This window comes from Neophocaena asiaeorientalis, unplaced genomic scaffold (genome assembly GCF_003031525.2).
Source record: "Neophocaena asiaeorientalis asiaeorientalis breed wild unplaced genomic scaffold, Neophocaena_asiaeorientalis_V1.1 scaffold5, whole genome shotgun sequence".
NCBI classification, from domain to species: Eukaryota; Metazoa; Chordata; class Mammalia; order Artiodactyla; family Phocoenidae; genus Neophocaena; species Neophocaena asiaeorientalis.
The window spans coordinates 15,725,305-15,749,366 of record NW_020174698.1 but is presented as its reverse complement, the minus strand read 5'-3'; the positions used below and the strand labels follow the sequence as shown (position 1 = coordinate 15,749,366).

Genomic DNA, 24,062 nt, shown 5'->3' with positions numbered 1-24,062 from the left:
ACTTTCCAACCAAGAGCTCAGTGATTAATATAACAACACAATATGTGCTTGTTAGGAATAAAGCATATATAAGCCAAATTTCCAAATCAATTCACTGCTGAGTTTTTATTCTGATTAATTATGATTGGTTTGTACTGACATCAAAGGGTTAGGTTTTTATATCAATTTGTAAACCAACAGCCAATTTTCACAAAAGTTTGAGACTTAAAAACTATTATCTCTTATTTAAAATTTTTATGGTTCTATAAGATAATTTTAAAAATTAAAATATTTAGTATTCAGACATTAGGAACTAAGAAACTGTAATGCACAGGTTGTTTTTTATTTTTCCTGTTTAGCTAGATACTGCCTGAATTATAGCTAGAAAGTTTAGAACTGTTTTTTCCCTTTCTGATCACAGTAAATAGCTGTGTCCTGAGAAGATAAACATGAACAAATTAGTTATTGCCACAAAAGAGATAGGCGCGTAGGCTGGAGGGAATGAGGATATCATTTGAGCTGAGAAAACAAGCAGAAGTCTGAGAAACGTGCATGCATTCGTTCATTTATAACCTTATACAACCGTAGGCTTCCATGTGGTCTTACCCTCAGGTTTGGGGTTTCTAGTTTTACCAAGAAAGCCCGTGGCAGCAGTTTTCAAAACTTTTTATGTAATCCATGGTAAAAAAAAAAAATTTAAGTATGACCTGATAACACAAATATGTATTTATATTAACAATTTTCATGAAAACGTGCCCTTAATAGTGCACCTTTACTGTCTGCACTAGTATATTCTAGTATCTTTTATTTTGAAAGTGCTGGTTTTGACCCACTGAAATAACTTTATGACCCTCTAATGGGTTGTGATACAGTTTAAAGAAAGGCTAGTCTGGCCCTTTGGGTAGACGAGAAGTAGCAATAACTTTTCTACAGTTCTAAAATTTATATTCCCTCTACCTGTCATTTCTTTCATATTCGGATTATGAATTCGGCAATAAGAAAAAGAAGGAAAAGGGCTAATACAGTGAATTCGTCAGCCATTCACTTTAAAACTGTCCAAATACTCTGAAGTTACTAATAGTCCACAAATTGGACTCATTTCTTGACACTCCATATAATTAACTTAGGAAACATTCCACATTGTTACTCGGGAAACACCTTTATTTGTTTGTTGTTAATATCATTTAATACAGAACTCTAGAACACTGGGTCATAACAATTTTAAAATGCATATGAAGTGTTCTTCATATATGCTTGCCTCTAGTATCCTAAAGCTTGTCTACGCCTCTCAATCCATAAATCCCTTATCAGTGCTTAATGTACTGTTTAGTTATATTTCAAAACCTAAGAGCCCCATTTTAAGGAGCTCTTTAATGGAGCATTTGCTGTTTTATGATAAGTTTTCAACTATAAGCTTCTCATAGGAAATCTGAGCACAAGCCACGGACAGTAGGCATCCCTAACAAGTAACAAATAACATTTTTTAAATGTGTGAAACCAAAGGCCTATTATAGGGGAATAGGAGAAATATTTCCCCAATCAAAACAGTGTAAAAATTCAAAATGGCATCAAAACATGTTTTTTAAAATAATTTTTTCCTGAAGTCACTTTATAATCAAATCTTGACATATCAGCAAAGGCTTTAAATATACTTGTTGAAGAATCATTACAATGTATGAATGAAGCTACACGTTGCAATGATGAAAGTATGCTTTCCACATGCTAAGACAAATTTTCTACCTAAGAATTTTCAGTAGGAATTACTGTTGCCCGTGAGATCCATGAGCATGAAAATGTCTTAAGCTTTACGCCAGCTATGTACTTTTATGAAGTGAGATTTTTTTCCCCCTATTAATTTCAGCACTGTTCGCTGGGTCTTCACAGAATAACAGATGCTGCATAAACATGTTTGAAAGTAATCAGAGAATGAGAAAATTGAATAGGATCATTCAAAACTAAGATACAAAAAGATATATGGAATAAGCTTTTGGAAAATAACTTTAAGTGAAGGTGGAGGTTTTAGAATATTTTCTTGGAGCTACAAAAGTAATGCTACATATTTACTTTGGTTTTTGGCAGTAACTCAAAAATCTTGAAATGTATCCTGTTATAGGTACTTTTTCACAAGAAAGCAACCATTGTGTTAGCTTCTGCAGTAACATTAAATTAATTGAAATTGTCACATAAAATACCTGCACTAGTAGATCCAATTCCTGTGGTGAGCACAGACCTTGGTGTAATTTTTGCTGCATATTTGAGGAATTGAGATTTCCCTGTGCCAGGATCCCCAACCAATAAAAGATGAGATTCACCTAGAAAAACGTAAATAATGTAGTTTTAAATTTCTATGAAAAGACTTGTAAGTGTAATTAATCAAAAAGAAAATGGTCCACTTGGGATGCCCACACAATTTATATTTTATATGGTGCTTTGCTTAAGGTCATTCAAGGAGGGATTTAACCAGAATATCTTAGAAAAGTTGACTTTCAAGCACAAGCTAAGAGCTTGTGGAGAGCTCATGGAGCTTCTCCAGAGGTATAAGAGAGATAAATAACAATCTTTTAATTGATTTCTGAATACCATTTAAAATCTAAATTTTTTAACAGATTTTTGTGCTATTTCCAGATGTTTAAGACTTTAACATTTAAAAAATTTTTGGCTTATAAAGTTTCTGATTTTATTTAATCTATTTTAAGTATCAAAATACTGTGATTAAATCTTTCCATCCCACCATATAAGTATTTTATTCTATTTTTATTTAAGTATTTTTAAGTGTCTGGGACTTCATAAGTGCTTTATAAATACCAAATCACTTATGATTCTAACAGTTAAGTGAAAACCTTTTCATTCTATGAAAATTTTAGTAGTTTAATGAAATATCTATCTTAAAGTACTCTTATTTTTCAAACATAACATAGATGAACATATGAGCATCCTGCAGCATGTTATCTCACTGATCAAGCAAATTTATTCAGTAATATTCAAGTATTTTCTGAATACATTAATAGGGAAATACTATATAAGCTCAACATTGAGCAGAAGGCCTTGCAAACAGTAGGTAATCAAAACATACAATACACATAAACCTTATTATACTTACTATTCTATACTGTACAGTATGGTTTTTGAGTCCCTACTAACAGTCTGATTTACAATAATGTCCTTTTAGTCTTTCGGTTAAGCCTTTGGTTATGACCCTCATATTGCCTATATGAGGGCCATAATAAACCTAGTTTATGCCAGATTCAGGTCAGTTAAGTGTGTTAACCACAAAAGAGCTTTCTGCCATTTGGATGTAATTACACACTTAGCGAGTAATTTTTGCTGGAATGCATGACCTATGGCAGCACCTCTTGGCAGATGGCACGTTTGCAACCCACCAGCAGAAGGGGAACCAGCAGGCAAGATGACTGAGAGCAGCAGTCTGAGACAAACACACTGACAGTCACAGATGGAGAGACACTGACTTGGAGACATTCAAAAGCACTATTTCTTTCTTTTCCTCTTGGAGAGAGACTGGGGATCCAATGAAAAACACAGACAATAAAAGAAATGTAAAGATTTTATTTTGTGGCACCCTGATAGGCTAGAACAAAAATATATACTCATTGAAAGTCTTTGGAAAGACTGGTATTCTACACAGTAGTTCCTGATGCTGGACTGAGTATTACATAGTGAACAACTGTCAGTTTTAAAAGATTACATTTGGAAAATAAAGCTCAACAAGCAATTTTTATTCAGGAAAGAAAAATTCTAGCTTCTCTTCTTACTCTGTGTTAATATTTCTCAAAAATTTTAAATGGGTACTAACCTCTGACCCGTGTTCCTGTAGCATCGGTCCTTTGAATACCACCAGCCAGCACCAGGGCCACAGCAAGCTTTACTAGGTACATTCCAAAAACTTGAGGGCACAAGCTAGCCAATATTTCATTCCTTCCTGGGAAAGGCAGAAAGATGAGTTACTAATAATTTTCAAGAAATCCTAGTTGAAATTTCCCTTTCTATTCTATCTTCTTAGAAACACTCTATGCTCTAAAATGATCAAGGGTACCATTTCCAAATGACTAAAAGGAGTGAATAACTTTGTTTTGGTCCTAAAAGTCTTCTTCTTATAATGCCATGAGATGAAAATTCTTTTTATTCCTGGGTGCTACCTGTTTGTTTCCATAAATTTAGCGTACTTTACAAGGGACAGAAAGAAATCTCTTTTCTCCCTCATTGGACCAACATTATCCCTTAAAAATAATACCAGCTGCACTTCTTGTGCAATAATTTCAGTAAAATTACTCCACTGCCTAAATAAAAGGAAGGTGTTCCATCTCAGAAACAATGAGACAGATTGTAGAAGCCTGTAATCTTTAAATACAAAAGGTACCTGGAGCTCATGGAGCTTCTCCAGAGGTATAAGAGAGATAAAATCAACCCATCCTGCAAGTCAGTTCAGCATTTGCTCTGAGCAGTTTGGTAAATTGTCTTATCTAGACTAAGCATCAATGTATCAGGATATTTAGAAGATCATTATAAACAACAACTCTAGCAATCCAAGCTGGAGGTCTCAGGATTCTTCTGATAACATGCTTTAAATAAGCGATTACCACGGTTTTAGGTTCTGTTTTCAGAAATATCAAATACCAAATCTGAGGTCTGCCTATGCCATCAATGAATAAAGTAGGTATTTCATTCTGTCATTGGCCAATCAACCAATGAGGCCCATAGAATTTACGAGACTCTAACAAGCCCCTACGAAGTCTGTCTTATACAGCATTCACTACTGTGATGGCACTCTGTATGTCTGCATTCAAGTTACCAGAAATTAATGTCCACGTGCTGGTAACTAATCTGCACGTTTGAGGGCTTTTATATTTAACTCTGAGCCTGTACTCATGTTTCAATGATAGCTCTTTTGAGGAGGAAAATAATCATAGAAGTACTACTTTAGCTGATGATTCCAGTTCCAGAAGCTTTTCTGTCAAGATAAAGGAAAGGGCCTTCCTCCATAATTTGTGTCCCTATGCACAAAGGCTACTTTTCCTAACGAATCAAAATTGACTCAGCGGCAATTAAGCTATGGTGATGTGACCTGGGATGGTTAAGAAAGAAAACATTTTAGTAAAAAGGGAACCGAAAAGAAGAATTAGTAAATCCTGGAAGGAAGTTCATTAACTGCTGGAGGGAATCCCTCCTTTCTGGAGGTAGAAAGTCTAGAGAAAAAAAGATGAAAGGTCTGAGATCTACATAGTTAAGACCCGACAGCAGGTATGTAAATTCTGACCAGAATCTGGAGATTACACATACAAAGAAAGAAAGAATAGCCTCAACAAGCAGGGAACAAGTAGGCAAACTGGCCTGGAAGACACTCAAGCCAGAGCTGTTAGAGCCAGCTTTTTCAGTAAAGGTGGATTCAGTGACTAATGTGCTGACAGGAAGCACATCCCACAGGCTCTGGTGGCAGAGCCCAGTGCTACTGTTCACTAGCTGTCTGACCTTGGGCAGGTTTCTTACTCTCTCCACCTGCATTTCCTTATCTGTGAAATGGAGATAATGATGGTATCTCATAGGGTTGTTAAGGAGCTAATAGGTGCACAGCACACAGAATAGTATCTGGCACATAGTAGGAGCTACTTACTTGTTAACTATTATATTACCTGTACTACTTGTGCTTATTTCTCATCTCAAGGTTTCCTCACACTGTGGTCAACACAAAAGATACACTCTGAAGTCAGGTCTGAGGTATCAGAGAAAAGCAAAGGGGAAGGTCCATTCCCTAAATTTGTTATCTAAAGTTGAAAAACTTGATTCCTTGGGTCATGGCAATAGAAGCTCCCATGACTATATCATGGAAGAGAACGCATTAGGGTGAATACTACCCCATTCCTTCCCTCCCTCCCTCTCAAATTTCTGGTTCTAGACCATGTTAATAGTGTGCCCATGTAATCCACTCTTGTGTCACGGCCTTCAGTTACCCCAAGGAAGAGAACTTCTGGGATTTAAGATAAATGAGTCACCCTGGAGTGGGTTGAGATGGCCCAGAAGACCCCAACCCCTATATTTGGGTTTCTATCCAGCCTCTATGCATCAGGGCCAGGGGATCCCTGAGATCAGTGTAGATCAGAAGAAAATCTTTAGCTCCTCGTCAATACTCACAGCACCAGAGCTTAATGAAGCAGGCCAACCTCCCAGAGCTGAGCAGTGAAGTCATCTCTGGCTTTAGACCAGCAAAATGAAGACACGCTTTTGGATGCAGCTCCCCACCTCCACCCTCCTCCCCACACCCCCCAACACACACACATACACTTTGAAATGGTAAAATATAGTGGGCTGATAATTGGTACTTAGGAAATGAAGAAAGCAGAATCTGTTCATACTAAAAAGAAAATAGTTGCCTCGTTTTCTCCCTGTCTTCTCACAGAATATTATATTTATTTCTTCTTTTCATCCAGTAAATGAGATGTATAGCTATAGCCTTCTAATTAAAACAAAACAGACTAATCACCAGCACAGAGAACTTCTGACGGCCTAGCTGGAACACTGTATGATGCCCTTCCTTCACTGTTACTAGGTGGAGTGTAGCTGTGGCACTGGAATTAATAAGGAATGATTATGATCCAAGGAAGAGTTACAGGTTTTTTGTGAGGATTTGAGCCTAAGAAACAATTTTAAGTAAAAAAGCTTATTTAAAAATACATATGATTCTTAAAAGGTTTGCTTAATAAAACCACAACATAGAGACCTTTGCTTCTTTCTGTGTGGATCAAATAAAAGAATGATCCGTAACTACCATACTCGTGTTACACACATAAGCAAAAAAAAAAAAAAATCATCCCACAAAATAAAAGCAAACTGCCTATATTTAGGCAAGTGAAAGCCTTTTCTTAAATTAATTAATTAATTAATTAATTAATTTTTATTTCATTGAGCCACACAGCATGTGGGATCTTAGTTCCCCGACCAGGGGTCGAACCCACGTCCCCTGCGTTGGAAGCATGGAGTCTTAACCGCTGGACCACCAGGAAAGTCCCTGAAAGTCTTTTTTTGTGAAATAATATCTGTCCAGTTCAGCATGTGATTTAAGAATAAAGTAATCACTGTGTATTAGATTTGAGGTGAGGTTTATCAGAAATAGTCTTTTACTGGCTTCCGTTTATTTTTCTCAGAAGATGCCTCCAAGGAAGAATGAAAATAGACATTTGAAGATTTAATTGGTGTTTTATACATTTGGGATTTTTAAATAAAAAATACTCTACAAACCCAATGGCTATGTTTTAATCTGTGTAATGACATCTTAGTGTCAGTCAAAATTTTTTGCTGTGATGACAAAGCTTATTTTTTGCATCTCTTTCCTACTTCATATTTTTAAATCTTCAGCTAAAACCGTGTGAAGCTGTCTTAACTGTATCAGATACATCAGAAAAGAAATGGTTTTAATAGGATGAAGTTTCATAATAGGATGAGTTTTGCCTATTTAAGGCAGAACTATGTATTTAATTGGTAAAGAAGGTAGAAAGCTCTGAAACTATTTTGGCAATATAAGAGATGTTAAAATAATAGTTGAAATGGAAAATCTCTTGGAATTTCCAGTAAGATCTCTAAATAGAAAAGATTATACCAGAAAAGGGCTGCAAAGGGAGACTACAGCTAGAGGTACTGACTAATGCTACTCCCTTTGAACACAGTCACTGATACATAGCATGTAAATCACAAACATTATATTTAACTAATGAATAAAATGCCGTTAATAATTATCAGCTCTATACCCTTAACACAAACCTGCAAAAGGATCGCTCTTATAGTATTCCCAAAAATCTTCAAATTCTTTTCGGACCTCCTCATCCATGTTGATCCCTGCAGACTGCTCATTATTTACTTGGACGTAATTGGCTTTCAGGACTATCTCCACTTCACAGCGCACATCTTGCTGAAAGGGCTTCCACCGTTGCATTACAACCCCATAAATAGTGAGGTCATCACCTGGGACAAAGCACCGAGTGAGTCCAGCAGTAGCATCCTGCCTGCTTGGGCACAAACTCGACAAAGGACCAGAACCAAGAAATAAACCACTACCCCACCATGGTTTAGAGTAGTACACATTCTTCCAGAAACCATTTGGGGCAAAAGACCACCACAGAGTCCCGATTTTTTTTTTTAAACAGGCACTTGTATTTGCACGGCTAGAAGCTAAAGCCAGCATTTTAATTTTTCTTAATCTGCCACATGATAATCACACCAAATTCTAAACTTTCCCTGGGAAAACAGTTTACTGGATGATTTATTCATCATGATTATATTGGGTGAAATGTTCATCCTCTCAGAATCTCTAACCATATAGTTCTCACTTAAAGAAGAAGTGGGAATTGCAGCCAAAAGGTTAAAGTGCAGTCTGCCCTCAGTATCTGCAGGGGATTGGTTCCAGAACCCCCCTCAGATGCCAAAATCCACGGATGCTCAAGTCCACAGTCAGCCCTCTGAATCTGAGGTTCCGCATCCACAGATTCAAGCAACCATGGATCGTGTAGTACTGTAGTATTTACTATTGAAAAAAATCCGTGTATAAGCGGACCCACAAAGTTCAAACCCATGTTGTTCAAGGGTCAACTGCATAATCAATTTGGTGTCAGGAAAGGAGACAATCTCGTGATAATGGATACTATACTAGTTTTAGTTTCTTGTATATTTCATTTTTACTTAACTGCATTTGTTAACATTCACTCGCTGCCTTTTTTTTTTTAATGAACAAAAGAATGAGTGCACTAAGAAATGAATGAATACTTGTCCTACTTCAAAGCTCCTTTCCGTAAGCTATGAAAGCAGAAGATACAACCCTGCTTGTTCTTTCTTGGTTGGTTCCTTCCCATCTAAGGAAACTCTCCCATTCCTAATTGATGGGTAGAATATTAAACTTTTACAGATTTTCCTAAGAGGCCTTGGGTAACTTATAGGCACAATGACAACTTATAGGCACAATGACAACTGTTTTTATTATTACATACAATTCGATTAACGAGTATAGGTGAGTGCTTGGCATTCGATATTTTGGTACTGGAGAAAAGGGGGCAAAAAAGGAAAGATAATCCTAGTCCCCCAGATTTCAATCTTGTTGAACATAGGATGTTGGACATACCTTAAATCCAATCCTAGTACTTACACTCTGAACTAACAGGCAAGTCTTCATTTCCAAGCCTATGTCAAATATATGATATCTGCTGATACAAAATGCCTTTCACTCTCTAAATGTCAATGTATAATGTGTAATCCGCAGGGCTTTTGATTTCCTGAAGAAAAATGTTCTGTGAATGCTAAATGCATGGAACTGGTGGTATAGCAATTCACCGAATAGAAGGCATATTTCTAGCCAAAGGCAACTTCACAGTAAATGGTGATGAACACATTAAATCTTCACACATTTTCAAGATACTTCCTCAACCACTGCTGGATGGTTTTCAAATCCAATCAGGAATAGTGATCATTTACTATATTGTCTGCCCCCAATTTTTTAGATAAAAATGGCCAGGGCAACTTTATATGAGCACTTCAAAGAATTCTCTACTACGGTCATTTTAATGGGTTATATATAGGTTGTTTCTACATTAAGTCAAATGAGAAATTTAACTTTCAGGTATTGCACCCACTAGTAATAACCTGACTTTACTAAGCAGCAGTAATGTGGAAAATGTGAAGTACTCAAGAATGGACAAGAGCACTGACTCATCACATGTGGATTCAAATCCCAGCTCCACCACTCACCGGCTGTGTGGCAAGCTACCTAATAAACTGAGCTTATTTCTTGACCTACAAAATGGGAATAATTATACTTACATCATAGAACTATAGTGAGAATTGGGTCAGATAATATATATAAAGTACTTCATGCAATATCTAGAATACATGCTCAATAAATATTAGCTATTATTATAGTAAACCTACTTTACATTTGTAAAGCAACTAATACCATTAAACACCCTTTAATATATACATGTTTTCATTTATTCAGATATTTGAGAGACAGATTCATATGATCATCAGAACAATTGTGAGGCATACACGATAGTCCAAGGCAATAGATACTAATTTGAAACTTGCATGTTTTTCCATAGTAAATGTTATTGGAAAAAATGTGATTTTCAGAAAGCTAAAATTCTTACTTTTACAATCCAATCTCTTTGTCCCCTCTATCTTCTGCAGCATATTTACCACTGCAGCCACCCTGGTCAGACCCATCTTTGATCTCTTGCAGCACTTAACAGTTATCAGTACACAACCTCCAACTTTATTACTCTGCAACGTCAGACTGGGGTTCCTAACTAGACTGTAAATTCCTGAAGGGCAAGGATTATGCCATTTATGTCTTCTGATTCTCACAGAGGTTTGTAGCAATGGATAAATGAAAGACAGCTGATGACAGACTGCTTCCATCCATTCTCTATTGTTAGTGACATGTGAAAGAAAAATAGCTTAAGATTTTTTTTTTTTTCTTTTTTGCGGTACACGGGCCTCTCACTGTTGTGGCCTCTCCCGTTGCGGAGCACAGGCTCCGGACACGCAGGCTCAGCAGCCATGGCTCACGGGCCCAGCCGCTCCACGGCATGTGGGATCTTCCCAGACCGGGGCACGAACCCGTGTCCCCTGCATCGGCAGGTGGACTCTCAACCCCTGCGCCACCAGGGAAGCCCAGATTTTTTTTTTTTTTTAAGTGCAGAAAGAATTTAGTTTAGATGAACTGCATGAAAACATCTTAATCTCTATCAAAGGACATTTTCATGTTCTGGCTAAGCTCATACAAGCACTGCTTTGCTGATCCAGACATTACAGATTCTGGTTAAAATCTAGAGTCTTATATGAACAAGGTACTTTGACACAGCCTTGTCCATTTAGCAGGCAAACCATGATCAGAGCTGTTATTTACTTAGAATACTGTTTAGACAAGTATGAACTGTTAATATATTTGACATAAATTTCAAACTATGGGTTGGTGATTCTTGGTGGAAGGGGAGAATCTTTTGACAAGGAATTATTCTTGACTCTAGATACTGAACTCTGTTTCCATAGAGCCTTTGCCTCATCATTTTAATGAAACGGCAGCTCAGTAAAAATGAGGCATTTGGAGAAGCTTAGGGTTAAGAAAAGGAAATGATGGAATTTAGAGACATAAAGCATTTTCGACTTGTCCAGTAGGGGAGCACTGGGATATGAAATAAGAGGTCAGACATACCTGTTACTGCCCAGGGGACACATTGGTGCTAGTTTTTGTTTTTTTTTTTTAAGAGATTAAGGGGTTCTTAGTGAGGGTGGGAAATATTTAAAGCAGGAAATGTTGAAGTTAGTTGAAAGGCAATCGTTGACAACAATCATTTCCATTTTCTGACCCACCTTCAATTTAAATTAAATGTTAAACAGCCAGTGGAAACTGCTAGGCAAACAGTAAAAGCAACAGTTTTTAAGTTGTTTGGAATAAGAGGAGGAAACACAAAGGATAAGCTCTCATGGGCAAATCAGGTTCTTCATCTGTAAAACAAGCAGCTAGACTAGATTGTTGAACTCCAGCCCAGCTTCTTTCCTGCTATTACCTACCTCCTCATGCCAGTCTCTGTTCTCAAGTTCCCCACACTCACTTGCCAGTGATCTTGGGAAAATAAAAAGTGGCTTTTCCTAGTCAATACTTTAGGACATACTATATAAACATTCTCACCAGATTTGCAACTGTCTACTAAGTCATCTTCCAGGATAACCTTCATTGTTCGTGGGATACTTCCAACAGATAGCCTTTGAACCTAGCAAGGAAAAGAAAGCAGACACTGAGTATGCTCAGATACATACTAAGTATTCAGAAGCCTAGCAGTTCTTGCAATTCCTGTTTCTATTTCTCTGGTATTATCACACAATTTAATTACGATGGGGATTTATGGAATTTTCTTGAAACTTGTGCCTATCAGTTTAAGAATTCACTAAAACTACAATAAAATAAAAAATCCACATGGAAAATATCTCAAAATATAATCTACCTTGTGGATGGTCAAAATAAACACATGCTCCAACTACTAAACACAATAACATTTACTTAACTAGAAAAGAGAAGCAGTTCTTTCCTGCATCTAGTCATAAGACAAATCACTCGGTTCCTCTGATTATTTCTTAGTAACAGATTACAAACGTGTTCCCTAGTCCTGGCAATTTGCCCATAGCTGAAAAACACTTCTTCTAATTTGTTATTTTTTGCATTTATTAGATCATTTACCTGTTCCTGAATTTTGATTTCCTGATAATCTCTACACCTAGTTGGAGATGAAGACAAGTCTGAGAGGCAAGTGAATTTTGCAGAATCACAGCTCTCCAAACTGGGACATGAGGATGGCCGACAGAAGGTATAATACTGCTCAAAGTCGGCCCTGACCACAAATACATGCTTGCATTTGTTGCACGTGTAATCCCGCTCAAACTCCAGGATCTTCACCAGACTCGTTCGAATCACTGTCCCAGTGACAGATAAAAAGTGTCCCACATCCTTGGTTCTAGGGATGTGCTCCCTCACCAGCTCAGGACAAACAGGCAATCCTGATGGAGAAACAAAACAAAAACACATCAACTTCTACTTGGGATTTGACTCCATGCAATACATTTTTCTCATATTTTCTGAGGGAGAAAGTATAATTTCAGGAAAAAGAAATCTTTGTGTTTTACTTAAGAAAAAAGATCAACTGAAGAAAATATAAAAGAACTATTTCAAATAACAATTATCAACGGACTCTCTTTAGAAGTATGTATCTAGATGATATATTGATAATAACCTGGATTAAAACAAGAATTGATTCTCTTAAGAGGGCTATCTCAGTAGGATGTAAACGCAGTATATAATTTTAACCTCACTCAATGAAGAATATACTGCCACATGCCACACATAAAATCAAAGCTGAGTGGTAAAGAGATGGTAGTGGAATGAACAAAGGCTAGTGCTTTTTCTAGTTAGGTTCAGGATTTATTAATACATAAATCGGATAGTGTTTTCAAGTCTTGAATTACCTAGAGGTTTACCTACAGCACCACTTCATCCTTTAAAAACATTGTGTTTTTCATCATTAATAAACGGGCAACTTAAAAGGTGCAAAATGCCAAAGAAAATTCTTATGTGGAAATGCCCTCTTTCTCGTATTTGGCTACAAGCCACCACTGGAGTAGAGAGATGCTGTCTGTGATGGTCAAAGGCTGCCTCCTAACAGGTTTATCAAGGGAGCATTTGTTACACTGGTTCATGTCCCGTGGTTTATGGTCTTGTCCTTGAACTTAGCTCTGAAACCTGATAAGTATGAACACTGAAGACAGATCTATTGGATTTGCCAAGCTCATAAGAAATAACCATAATAGGCATGATTACACTTTAAGTTTCTATGGTCAGAACACTTTCTCCCTGTTTATAGATCTATTCTGAAAGCCAAATCATTATCATCACTGTCATCATCACTGTCATCAGAAGGCAGTTTGGGATGCAAGGAATTTAAGGAAAAAAAATAAAAGCAGCAGACTGGTTAGATGAACTGAATGCTTAAGGCACCAGCCTACATTAATCTGGTGATACAGCTTAGACGTCTACAGACAGACCTGAATTTTCTCTGCTGCTGGATGAGACTCTCTCTTCATATATCCTATACTGTATAAACAGGGTGGGCACTGCAACATTTGCCACTATGACTCTTTTATCTATGCTTCCAAGGCTGACTTGCCTGCTTTCTAATGGAAATACTCTTTATTTATATTAACTTGGATTGTATCACACTTTGCCAGTAAGGGAGCCATACTTTTGCTTACGATGATTTTGTGTATCTCTGCTCTGTTCTGTGTCAACTGTACAGTTTAACTATCAGAAAACAAACTTATTTTCCTATTTCCAAATTCCTAGGGAACGCTTCATTAAAACACCCTGGGGCTCACCAGTGCTACATCATACATGCAGGAATAGACAGAGAGGTTGGGGCAGGAATAAAGCAGGTTTTAGCCATTAAAATACCCACTGTATTCATTTCTCAGTGCTCATCTCAGGCGTCTGTTAATTCAGCTGCATGTAGCTAAATGTTGAGAACACACCAATATTTCTAGTTATAACCAAGTAAAAGCCAAACTATCAACCAAAAGCTTTTCATTAAGAACAGGTCTAGGGCTTCCCTGGTGGCGCAGTGGTTGAGAGTCTGCCTGCCGATGCAGGGGACATAGGTTCGTGCCCCGGCCCAGGAGGATCCCGCATGCCGCGGAGCGGCTGGGCCCGTGAGCCATGGCTGCTGAGCCTGCGCGTCCGGAGCCTGTGCTCCGCAACAGGAGAGGCCACAGCAGTGAGAGGCCCACGTACCGCAAAAAAAAAAGAAACCCTGTTCGCAGTAGCAGACAGTCTCTATACCCCCTCCCCTGCGCCTCTGGCAACCACTAAGCTACTTTATGTCTCTACGGATTTATCTATTCTGGACATTTCATGTAAATGGAATCATAAAATATGCACCCTTTTGTGTCTGGCTTCTTTCACTTAGCATACATTTTCAAGATTCACCCATGTTGTAACATGTATCAGTTCTTCGTTCCTTTTTATGGCTGAATATTCCACTGTATGGATATACCACATTTTGTTTATACATTCATCGGCTGATGGACATTTGGGTTGTTTACATTTTTCTCCTATTATGAATAATGTTATTACAAACATTTATGTGCAAGTTTTTGTCTGAATACCTGTTTTCAATTATCTTGGGCACACACCTAGGAGTAGGACTGCTGGGTTGAATATACTTTTTATAATAATTTTAATTTTTAAGTTTTCAAAGAATCACTAAGTGTTCTCTATTGTAAGTATGTAAAAGGATACTCAAGTGGGAAACAGGATTATTAACCCAATTTGCTTCTTAAAGTACAAACAAAATCTATCAAAATTACTTCTGAGAAAGATGAGCAAAGTGAGGAGGAGAATAGGAAAAAAAAGTGATGGGTTAGAGAACTTAACAACAATTATATTTTTGAAAACACTTAGATGTTTGAAACATCCATTCTCTTTCTTGGCTCCTAAAGAAATAACACTTTTAATCCCATTTCTACTCCTCTCATTCCTAGCTCTGCTTCAGATGCAAATTGATTGTTCAGTTTAAATTCTACTGTCAATATATTAAAACTTAAGAAAAACTAAGATCACAAGAAGTGGGTTACGGAGAGTGCTATGTTACTCCGATGCCATGCACAGAGCAGAATGCCCAGTGAAACCACAGACTGCCCAGTGTAATTCAGCAGACTCTGGATGTTCAATATGATGAAGTCATACATATAACGAATGAGGTCTTAACATAATCATTTAGTTAGATGCTTGCTATTTTTGTCCTAAAAACAAACTTCAGTTTAAAAATGAAGCTATGTATAATTTTATTGTAGTTTTTTCCTAAAAAGCTACTTTTAAATTGATTCTGTGTCTTACTCTGAAGAGCATCTTCAAGTGGAAGAGTGAAACATCATATTCCCTGGTGCTTCTATAGTAATCCAGGCAAGAAATAACAAAGGCCTAACTTTTAATCTCCTCCACTTAAACCCTTCCATGCTGCTCCCAGATCTAAGAATAAGGAACCAAATGTGGGATTGGACCACAGGACGTTTTGTGACGGGCTTCCTCAAACACCAAACCCTCTGGGCATTCAAATGCTCTCATACAGTGTCCCCTTTGCCCACTCTCCTCCCTACTCTGTCCCTCAAAAATGCCCACACTAAGAAGCAACATAAGGGTTCAGAATACATACTGTGGAGCCCGAATGAGTGAGTTGAGTCACAGCTCTATCACGCACTAGCTGTGTGACCTTGGCCAAATGATAACCTCTCAGATTTCCCTCCTGTAATACGGCAATAACAACAAAACCTACCTCATAGGATCACAAGAAGATTAAAAGAATTCATATAAAGTTTCTTGGAAAAGTAACTTGCACATAGCAAGCACCATTTAAACAGTTCTTATATGTAATCTTATCGTTTTCCCCCTTAAAAGGTTGGCTTAAACATAATTTTCTTAATGAAATCTTTCTTTAACCCATTTCAGGTTAAACTCCCTCTTTTATGTGCCTTAACACACTGTTCTTCATACCACTTACCACAATTTAAATAAAAAGAATACATAATTATTATGCTTCCACTCCATGGGGGCAGGGCAGAGGTAAATTTTATTCACTATTATATTATCATCGCTTTATAAATAATAAGCATTAAAAAAAACTTGAAAGATAGATGAAAGGAAGGCAAGGAAGAGGGGAGGAATAGATATTAAAGATATTACATGAGTTTTGAAACCAATTAGAGATAAGGTATAAGGAAGAGGGTGAAATTTAGAGCGACTCCTAGTTCTCTGGTCCCATTAACCAAGTCAGGGAATTCTGGAAGGCACATGGTAGTCAATCAGTAAATATCTATTGAAAGAATAAATATGGAAATACGATTTTCAGATGGAGGGGGGCACAGAGAGGGGAGGGAAATCATGACTACCCTTTTTGATACACTGAGTTTGCAAGAAGATATCTCTAGTTTGAAACATCTGACGGACAAGAGGATATCTGAATACAGAGCTTAAGAGACAGATTCTGGCAATCAAGCAATCAATCAATCAAGTTGGCACTTGTTGCTCTATAAGTGGCAGCTGAAGCCTTGGTTCAGAAAGGAGGCCATCCCATCAGGAAGAGAACGCAGGATTCAGGAGCAGATGGCCACATCTGCACCCTGAGGACCTCACACCTACAGGACCAGTAAAGGAAGAGGCTCCCAGAGCAGGGAGAAAAGCCACAGCTAGAGACGGAGGAAAGGGCAAGACAGTGCTGTCAGTGGAGTTTCATAAAGGCGGGGGGGAGGCAACAGTATCAAATCCAGCAGGGAAATAAAGGAAGAGAAATCCCGACACTCGTCCCTCAGTCTGGCCATGAGGCAGCCACTGGGAAGGTGGGGGAGGGTGCGTTCAGTGTGGTGGAGGTGAAAGGGTGAATGGGGGAAGGTTATGCTAAAGAAGGCATGAACTCTGTCAAAACATTGTTATGAAAGGAGAGTAGATGGAGGGTAGAGGGGACACAGAGTTGAAAGAGGGGCCTCTCTCCTGAAAGGGAGACAGAAAGGATTCCTGGTCATTCTGGCCACTGCCCACCACACCCCCATAGGATGCATGTCTTATCTAAATCCAGATTCTTGAGTAGAGGCCATGGTTGGGCTTTAGGAAAGCCCTGAACCTCTTGAAATTCAGGCAGACATTTAAATATATATACACCTGCATCTTCTGAAGAGGATCTGTAACTTTCTCAACATATAACCCTGAAGAACCTCTTACTTAAATCCTCAGTCCCATAGTTCTATTGACTTGCATATCATTACCTCTAAGAATAGAAAAAGGGGCTTACATTGTGGGAACAGTTGCTAAACCTCCCTCCCCTCCTTTCATTTAATAGTAATGCCCTAATGTCTCTTATTGCCTACTCAGCTCCTGTTTAGATCACATCGTACATGACCTGCCCCAAATGCTATGACAACATGACAGGGACATTCATAATCACTTACTGCCTGGACCAGTCATTTAGGACCTTAGTCACGTATTGCTTTGCACTGCTCCTTAACCGTTTTGTATCTGGAGGGTAGCGTCACTTCTTGAGATCCTTTTCATGCTCCTCTGTGCCCAGCCCAGTGCTTTATTAAGCACTTTTAGATAAGGAGAAAATTAGTGAATAAGAGAAGGGGAAATGGGCTTTCCCTCTCTATCTAGCCTTCCCTTTATCACATCTGGCCTCCAATCTCCTAGTCCAGACAAAGTGCATGAATTTTTCTGTGCATTTCGTGGTACCTCTGTAGCTTTCCTTAGGCATGCTACTTTGTCTGGAGAACTCTCCCCAGTTCACTCAGCCAGGAAGAGTACACTCAAGTTTACCCTTTTGCAAGAAAACTTCCCTAAGTCCAGGCTAGCACCCTCACACAGACACAAATGGAACAGCTAAGCAAAATGGTCAAATGAATGCATCATTGCATAAAAGATGCTTCTTGTATCTGGAGGAAACTTCTGCCAGGAAGAGTGAAAAAGAAGATACTCCTTAGGTCCAGAGACACCTTCCTTTCCTTGCACATGATATCTCAGGCCTGTGCATGCTGGGTCATGACAAGTCTATGCAATACTGATTTTATTTCAATCAGCATAAGGAGATGTGCTGGGGAGATATTACACACTCAGGAAGAAGGCAGGTGAGAGGTGGAGGGCGTCAGGCTCAGCCACAAGGGTCCCTCATATGCTCACCAACCTTCTCTGTGTCCCTCCTGAAGTGTGGCCAGCAAGAGTGAATTCCCTGCCACCCACCTCCAACAAGGGGCCTGTGTCTAAACCCAATTACAGCACCTCTAAAGAAAAAACTATGTAAACATTTACAACCAATTTTTCTAAGATTAGCTTTTCATTATCTTCTATACTTTTATAATATGGGGCAATATGCCATCCTTAATGTTCTTATCTTACTGAATGGAATCATGTATATGGTACCTGTTAGGATAAACATTTTTTTTTTTAGAATCAAGCAAATTAGTCTAAAACATGATATCATTACCATTAAGTGGTTTATTTTGTACAGTAAAGTAACTATATTATTTTAAGAAAAGGGTAGTAGAGGGGAGTACATTTTTGGATCTTCAGATTCTTTACTTTCATATCACAAGTTTTAAAGTAAATTTATAATATAAAGACAGAGATAAAAGTAACATAATGTTAAGCAAAACTGACCACAAAAATCAAAACCTTAGAACTAAAAAAGGGTAAGGGACAGTGTTTTGATAGAAATGTCAATTCATTTTAATCTTTCTGTCTTACTATATGCTACTAAGTGTGTTCTTCAACTATCCCGGTGAAGCAGGGTACATCAGGCACTAAGCCCCCATTAGTGCTAAACAACAAAAACCTTTGTCATTCTCTGACTCATTCACTGATCAAAATAAGTAAATAAATTTTTATTTAAAACAGAGACATGTCCACATCTGTGTTAGAGATATGTCCAGATCAATTACTTCAGGTCCATGGTTTCCAGCGTGCAGTCCCTAGAAATCGGCATCAGCCTCAGAGCTTTGAGAAGGGCAAATTCTTGGACCCCAGGCCAGACCTCTTCAGTGAGAAACTCTGGGGGTGGGGCCCAGCAATCGGCACTTTAATAAGCCCTACAGGTGATTCTGATGCCCATTAATGTTTGAGAAACACTACTTTAAATAACACGTGAGGGCTATTTTTTTCTTCCTCATTTATTCAATACTTTGATGCTAACTGCGTATTTGAATACCTTTCATCAAAACCAAGTAAACTTTCGACCAATAAAAATCCCAGAAGACAAAGAGCAATGCAATGTTCCTAAGGAGACTGAACCACAGAGGCATCCTGGGTTTTACTAATTCAGTGCCTTGTCTGGAGTCCAGGATGGAGGCGCAATATACCTAAAACCAGACTTTTCCCATCCCTGGTTCATTCTGCCTGGGACACCTGCATCCTTCCCTAATCTTACCATCTAGTCTTGAATCTTTGGGTGAAACCCCTAGGACAATTCACTCCCTGCCCAGTGAGCTAATATATCTCACACATACCTTGAGTGATGCATGCATCACATAAGCAAAAGCTGCCTGTAAGCTTCTTTACAATTATGTTTAATATGTACATATGCATGTACCTGTGGGCATACATACACGATATGGAAATATTTGAATATATAGCTGTCTCCCCTACAGCCTTGAACTCCTTTAGATGAGGGACTATACCATATTCGTTTTGGTTTCCCAAGTGTCTAGCAAATGCCTACACGGGATATGTGTGTAGAATGAATGTTACTATGGTAGTAACATAATTTGCAACTCACTTTCTCAGAGAATAATGAAGAACTAGGCTAAATTCACCTGAAACCAATAGAGTCACTCAGGCAGACAGAACTTTAGTATTTAAACTGAGCATGGAAAAGTTTCTAAACGTAAGGACATCCTAAAACCATTTGCTAAATACCATTTCAATAACATTAACTAAAGCCTCTTTTAATAATCCTTCTGCAACATTATCAGAAGAGGACATTTCTTCTTGATCCTAGCAAGAGATTACCTAGTGTCTGATGCATGAAGATTAATAATCTTCATAATTTTATTCCAGTAACTGCAATCGCAGATACTATTTTTTCACTCAGATACTATTTTTTCACTTAAATCAAATGTCTGGAATTTTTTTGAATCTTAATATCTCCAAGAAATTCTGTAGTGACTCCTAACCTTTTTTGGAATCACAGTAATCATTTTTGTTGATTATAAATCCCCACCTTTCTGAAATGTACTATAAAGTAAATATTTATTTTTAAACAAAATGGTACATGTGTTCTCCAACTTAATCAAAGAGTGCAGGAATTCAAAGACACAGCTTTGACACCGCAAGTTGCTGATTGCTCCACTGCGATTTCTTTAAAGTTAAGAGGCTTTATCTGTTGTTCATTCAAAAAAAGTTATTGAGTGCCTAACAGGTGGCTAGCACAATGTTAAACTTGATATATAAAAATAATGAATTTCCTAAAATAGTTTTGAAGATCACTAGGTAGCATCTACCACTTTGCTAATGCTTTGAATTATCAATTCTTTCATTGTCAGGAGTCATAAAAGCTCAGAAAGCTGAACTAGTTTTGTACACACATACATATATGTATATATGCACACAAATATACTGCCTCCACACATTCTCCCTCTTCTCAGTTGGCATGGCTAGTACCCCAGCCTCCCAAATGTCCAGAGAAAACAGTATAAAATCATGATTCTTTTCCAAAAGTGACCATCAACTACATAATGGATATATTTTAAAGTATAAATGTCAATTAATTCTTAGTGCTTAAATTCAGTATATGTTGGGATTTCTCAAAATCTTTCTAAACAATAACATGGCAGTAAAATCCTTAAGTGATTCACCTGATATCCTGGCGTGAAGATTCTGCTTCATGGAGACACCTTCAAGCTGAGAAAGGGACTGGAGAATTGTCAAGGCTGATCTTTGAAGTGCACTATCAAAAACAGTTAGCACTTCATTAGGGAACACGTTGAAATATTCCCCGATTTCCATGTTGGTCTCAAAAAGGGTCATGGCATTAACCACAACTGGGTAATGAGCATCTTCATCTCTTTCCTTCAAGATGAGAAGAATATCGTTCTTATGGTATTCCAAAACATATGACTCAAACACTTGACCAACCAGTGTAACTTGATCGCTATTCATCTTGGATCTAGGTAACGAAAGACAAAGGACTGTATTATACCTTTGATTTTCTAGACTTATACACTAGTTTACAAAAAGATTGGTTATAAATCATTCTAACTTTGGGCCACACTCTAATCTCAAAATACTATCTGAATTCAAATCTTAATTAGATCTGACAGAGTCACAGTCACTTATCAAATTTATTTTTTTCAGTGAGTGAAGTTAATTTTAAGTCAAAGAATTATGTTGGTACTGATAACCGAAATCCAAAATGGTCCAATGCTTTTCCCATATCTTTTCCCCAAACTTCCTCCTCTTAACCCTATAATACATCACGTAAAAGTCCTTTGCCTTTTCTTTAATCAGATTCCATATATGCGTTTGCTCTCAAGTATAAAATCTTAAATGCCAGTCTTTTGGTTTAAGTTACTCCTAGTAGAGTTCTTTGCAAGCATCCTGGTTCTACATTTTAGTCACATAAAAAACATATCTTTCTCTCTGTCTCCCCGCAACCTAGTTACATACACGCACACACACACACACACACACACACACACATTCATTTGTATTCTGCTACTTAAACAGAACACACACTACTATTCAGATTGGTCGCCAATTCTGACTTAAATAGTTAACAAATTGGCTTTAGAAATTTACATTTGGAGGTGAACTTGTTCCTATTTTCTTTTTCTAACCTAGGAAAACTATTAGCTTCAGCAAAAACAGCTGTCAAGAGTCTAAAAAAACTAGATCATTAAAATGAGGAAAGGAAATTGGTCTCTAAATAATAAATCACTACGATTGAAAGTAAATACAGTATATTAAATTCCTGGCTATATGTATATATTTTTTAATTTGTACCTACAGATTAAAAGGGCCTACCCCCATTCTATTTTCATGTACACACGTAGATATCTACCATGTACAAGGCACTATTCTGGGAAATGAAAAAAGCATAATAAAAGGTCCTCTATGCCCTCAAAGAACCAAGGTACAGATCAAATGAAACAGTGCTCTAACAGTGGCAAAAATGCAATACAAATAGGAGCACAAAGAAGAGGATTAAATTTAAATGCAGTGACAATCCCAGATGTGACAATGGACAGTTACAAATAAACTGTCCAAATGGATCATTTAAGAAATTCTTATTAGTCAAAGGATAAGTGTCCTCTGACTAATTTCGTTCAACCAACGTTTATTGTACTAGGCTTTAGAAACAGAAAGATTAAAGAAGATTATGACATTCACAGTTTAGCATCCTAAATATGTATTACACGTGCTATTAGCAATATTTGCCTTCTCTGGGAATCTACTAGAAGGTGTGTGGGGGGGCACGGTATACCACAGTTAGGTCAAGAATCCTGACACCTAGAGGATGCCAATGTGAGATTAAGAGATGTGTAGGCCACTATATTGGTAAGTATTTAGTTTGGGTTAGGTAATATAAATTCACCTAAGCATAAAGCAGAAAAAGCACTTGGGAAGGAGCAGCTAATCATACAGTATATTCACGATGTGGCCGTTGCTAAAAAAAAAATCTGGAATCCCAAGAGTGGCTATAAAATAATCTCTAAGATTCTATAAATGCATATTAAATTTGGAGCCACAAATTTAGCAATTTAAAAGGCAGTTCCACATAGGGCAAGAAGGGGACAGCCGCAGAATTCATGGTTCAGATTAAGATCAGATTAAATTTCGCCTAGTCTTTTTGAAATAGCATCACTAAAAAAAATAGTACTCACTTTCAATACCTGGGCACAACTGACTAATCAAATATTTCTTAGCAGTTTGCAAACGCTAGAAACATGCTCACCCAGATTGACCGGTGGCAGTGTTTTACAACTTTCAAGTTCCGTTTCCTTTTTCTTATGGAACATTTGAAGACAAAATAAATAAAGACAAGTTGTGCTACCTTATCCTCTTGAGTAAACTGCCAACAAGAAAAATCCGGGAGAATGCAACAGCGGCAATCTAGCTGGCTCCCAGGTGCCAGCCCGCCCCCCGCCGCGCCGCCCCTCCAGGAGCCCCGCCCCTCCGCGTCCCAAGACCCGCCCCGCTGGCACCGCCCCTTCCCCGCCCGCCCGCTTCAGGTCGGCGCCTCCTCCATGCCTGGCTCGCCGCGGGCGCTCGGCAAACGTGGAGCCGATTTGTGCCCGGAGAACTGCTTTCCACACTTCCGTCTCTGGACGTAGCCCGTACCCTACAAGAACTCGGCAGGTCTCTGACACTTCCCAGGCTCGGCTGCGGGCAGCTCCATCGCCGGCCTGGTCCCAGAGTTAAATAGTTTTGGAACTCACCAGGGTGTGGGCGAGACTTGGGACGCACTATGGGAATAATAAATAATGGTGCAACAAGGCAGCGGCTGTCACTTACTGGCGGATACGCGGTGTCAGAAGTCACCGAGGACGCACTGCTCCCGAGGCCGAGGGGCGCGGAGAGCTCAAGCCGATCGGCTGCGTCCAAAGAGGCGGGAGGAGGCCCGGGTGGGGGCGGGGCGCGCGCGTGGGGCCGCGCGGGTAGCCGTCGGCCGCGGGGGCGCGCAGGCTCCAGCGCGCCCACCTTGCGCCCGGACGAGATAGGCGCCACGCGGGCGGCTCTGCTGGGCCCGCGCTCCCGAAGGGCGCCGGGACGTGCACTGCCTCAACTTGGCGGCTCAGGTGGCTCTTCCGGGTGGAGGGTGGAGAAGCGGCCGGGCGCGCGCCCCGCCAGCCGCTGCGGGACGAGAGGGGCGGGGCAGGGCTGGCTGGGCGGGGCGGGTAGGGTCCCGGGCGGGGCTGGGCGGAGCCGCCGCTCGGTAGTGGGGAGGAGTGTCGGGCTGTGCTTTGACTGTGAGGGAGTGTACGGCCCGGGCTTTCCGGCTCAGAACTCC

At 38.9% G+C, this 24,062-nt stretch overlaps 1 protein-coding gene across 9 annotated transcripts in view; it reads right to left on the bottom strand.

Annotated features, from left to right (window-relative positions):
* The window catches only part of MCM9 (minichromosome maintenance 9 homologous recombination repair factor), a 107,765-nt gene extending 83,916 nt beyond the window's left edge, over positions 1 to 23,849 (bottom strand). For all 9 annotated transcript variants that reach the window (XR_003005104.1, XR_003005108.1, XR_003005107.1 and 6 more), the window contains exons 1-7: positions 23,567 to 23,849; positions 20,908 to 21,218; positions 12,209 to 12,525; positions 11,663 to 11,744; positions 7,747 to 7,947; positions 3,791 to 3,916; positions 2,172 to 2,291 (exon numbers count right to left, since the gene is read on the bottom strand). Coding sequence is in view for 1 of the 9 variants with exons in the window: in XM_024759149.1 (XP_024614917.1) it covers positions 2,172 to 2,291; positions 3,791 to 3,916; positions 7,747 to 7,947; positions 11,663 to 11,744; positions 12,209 to 12,525; positions 20,908 to 21,211 (1,150 nt within the window). In the remaining 8 variants the exon portion in view is untranslated. The remainder of the gene's footprint in view (positions 1 to 2,171; positions 2,292 to 3,790; positions 3,917 to 7,746; positions 7,948 to 11,662; positions 11,745 to 12,208; positions 12,526 to 20,907; positions 21,219 to 23,566) is intronic.
* Positions 23,850 to 24,062: the final 213 nt, after the last annotated feature.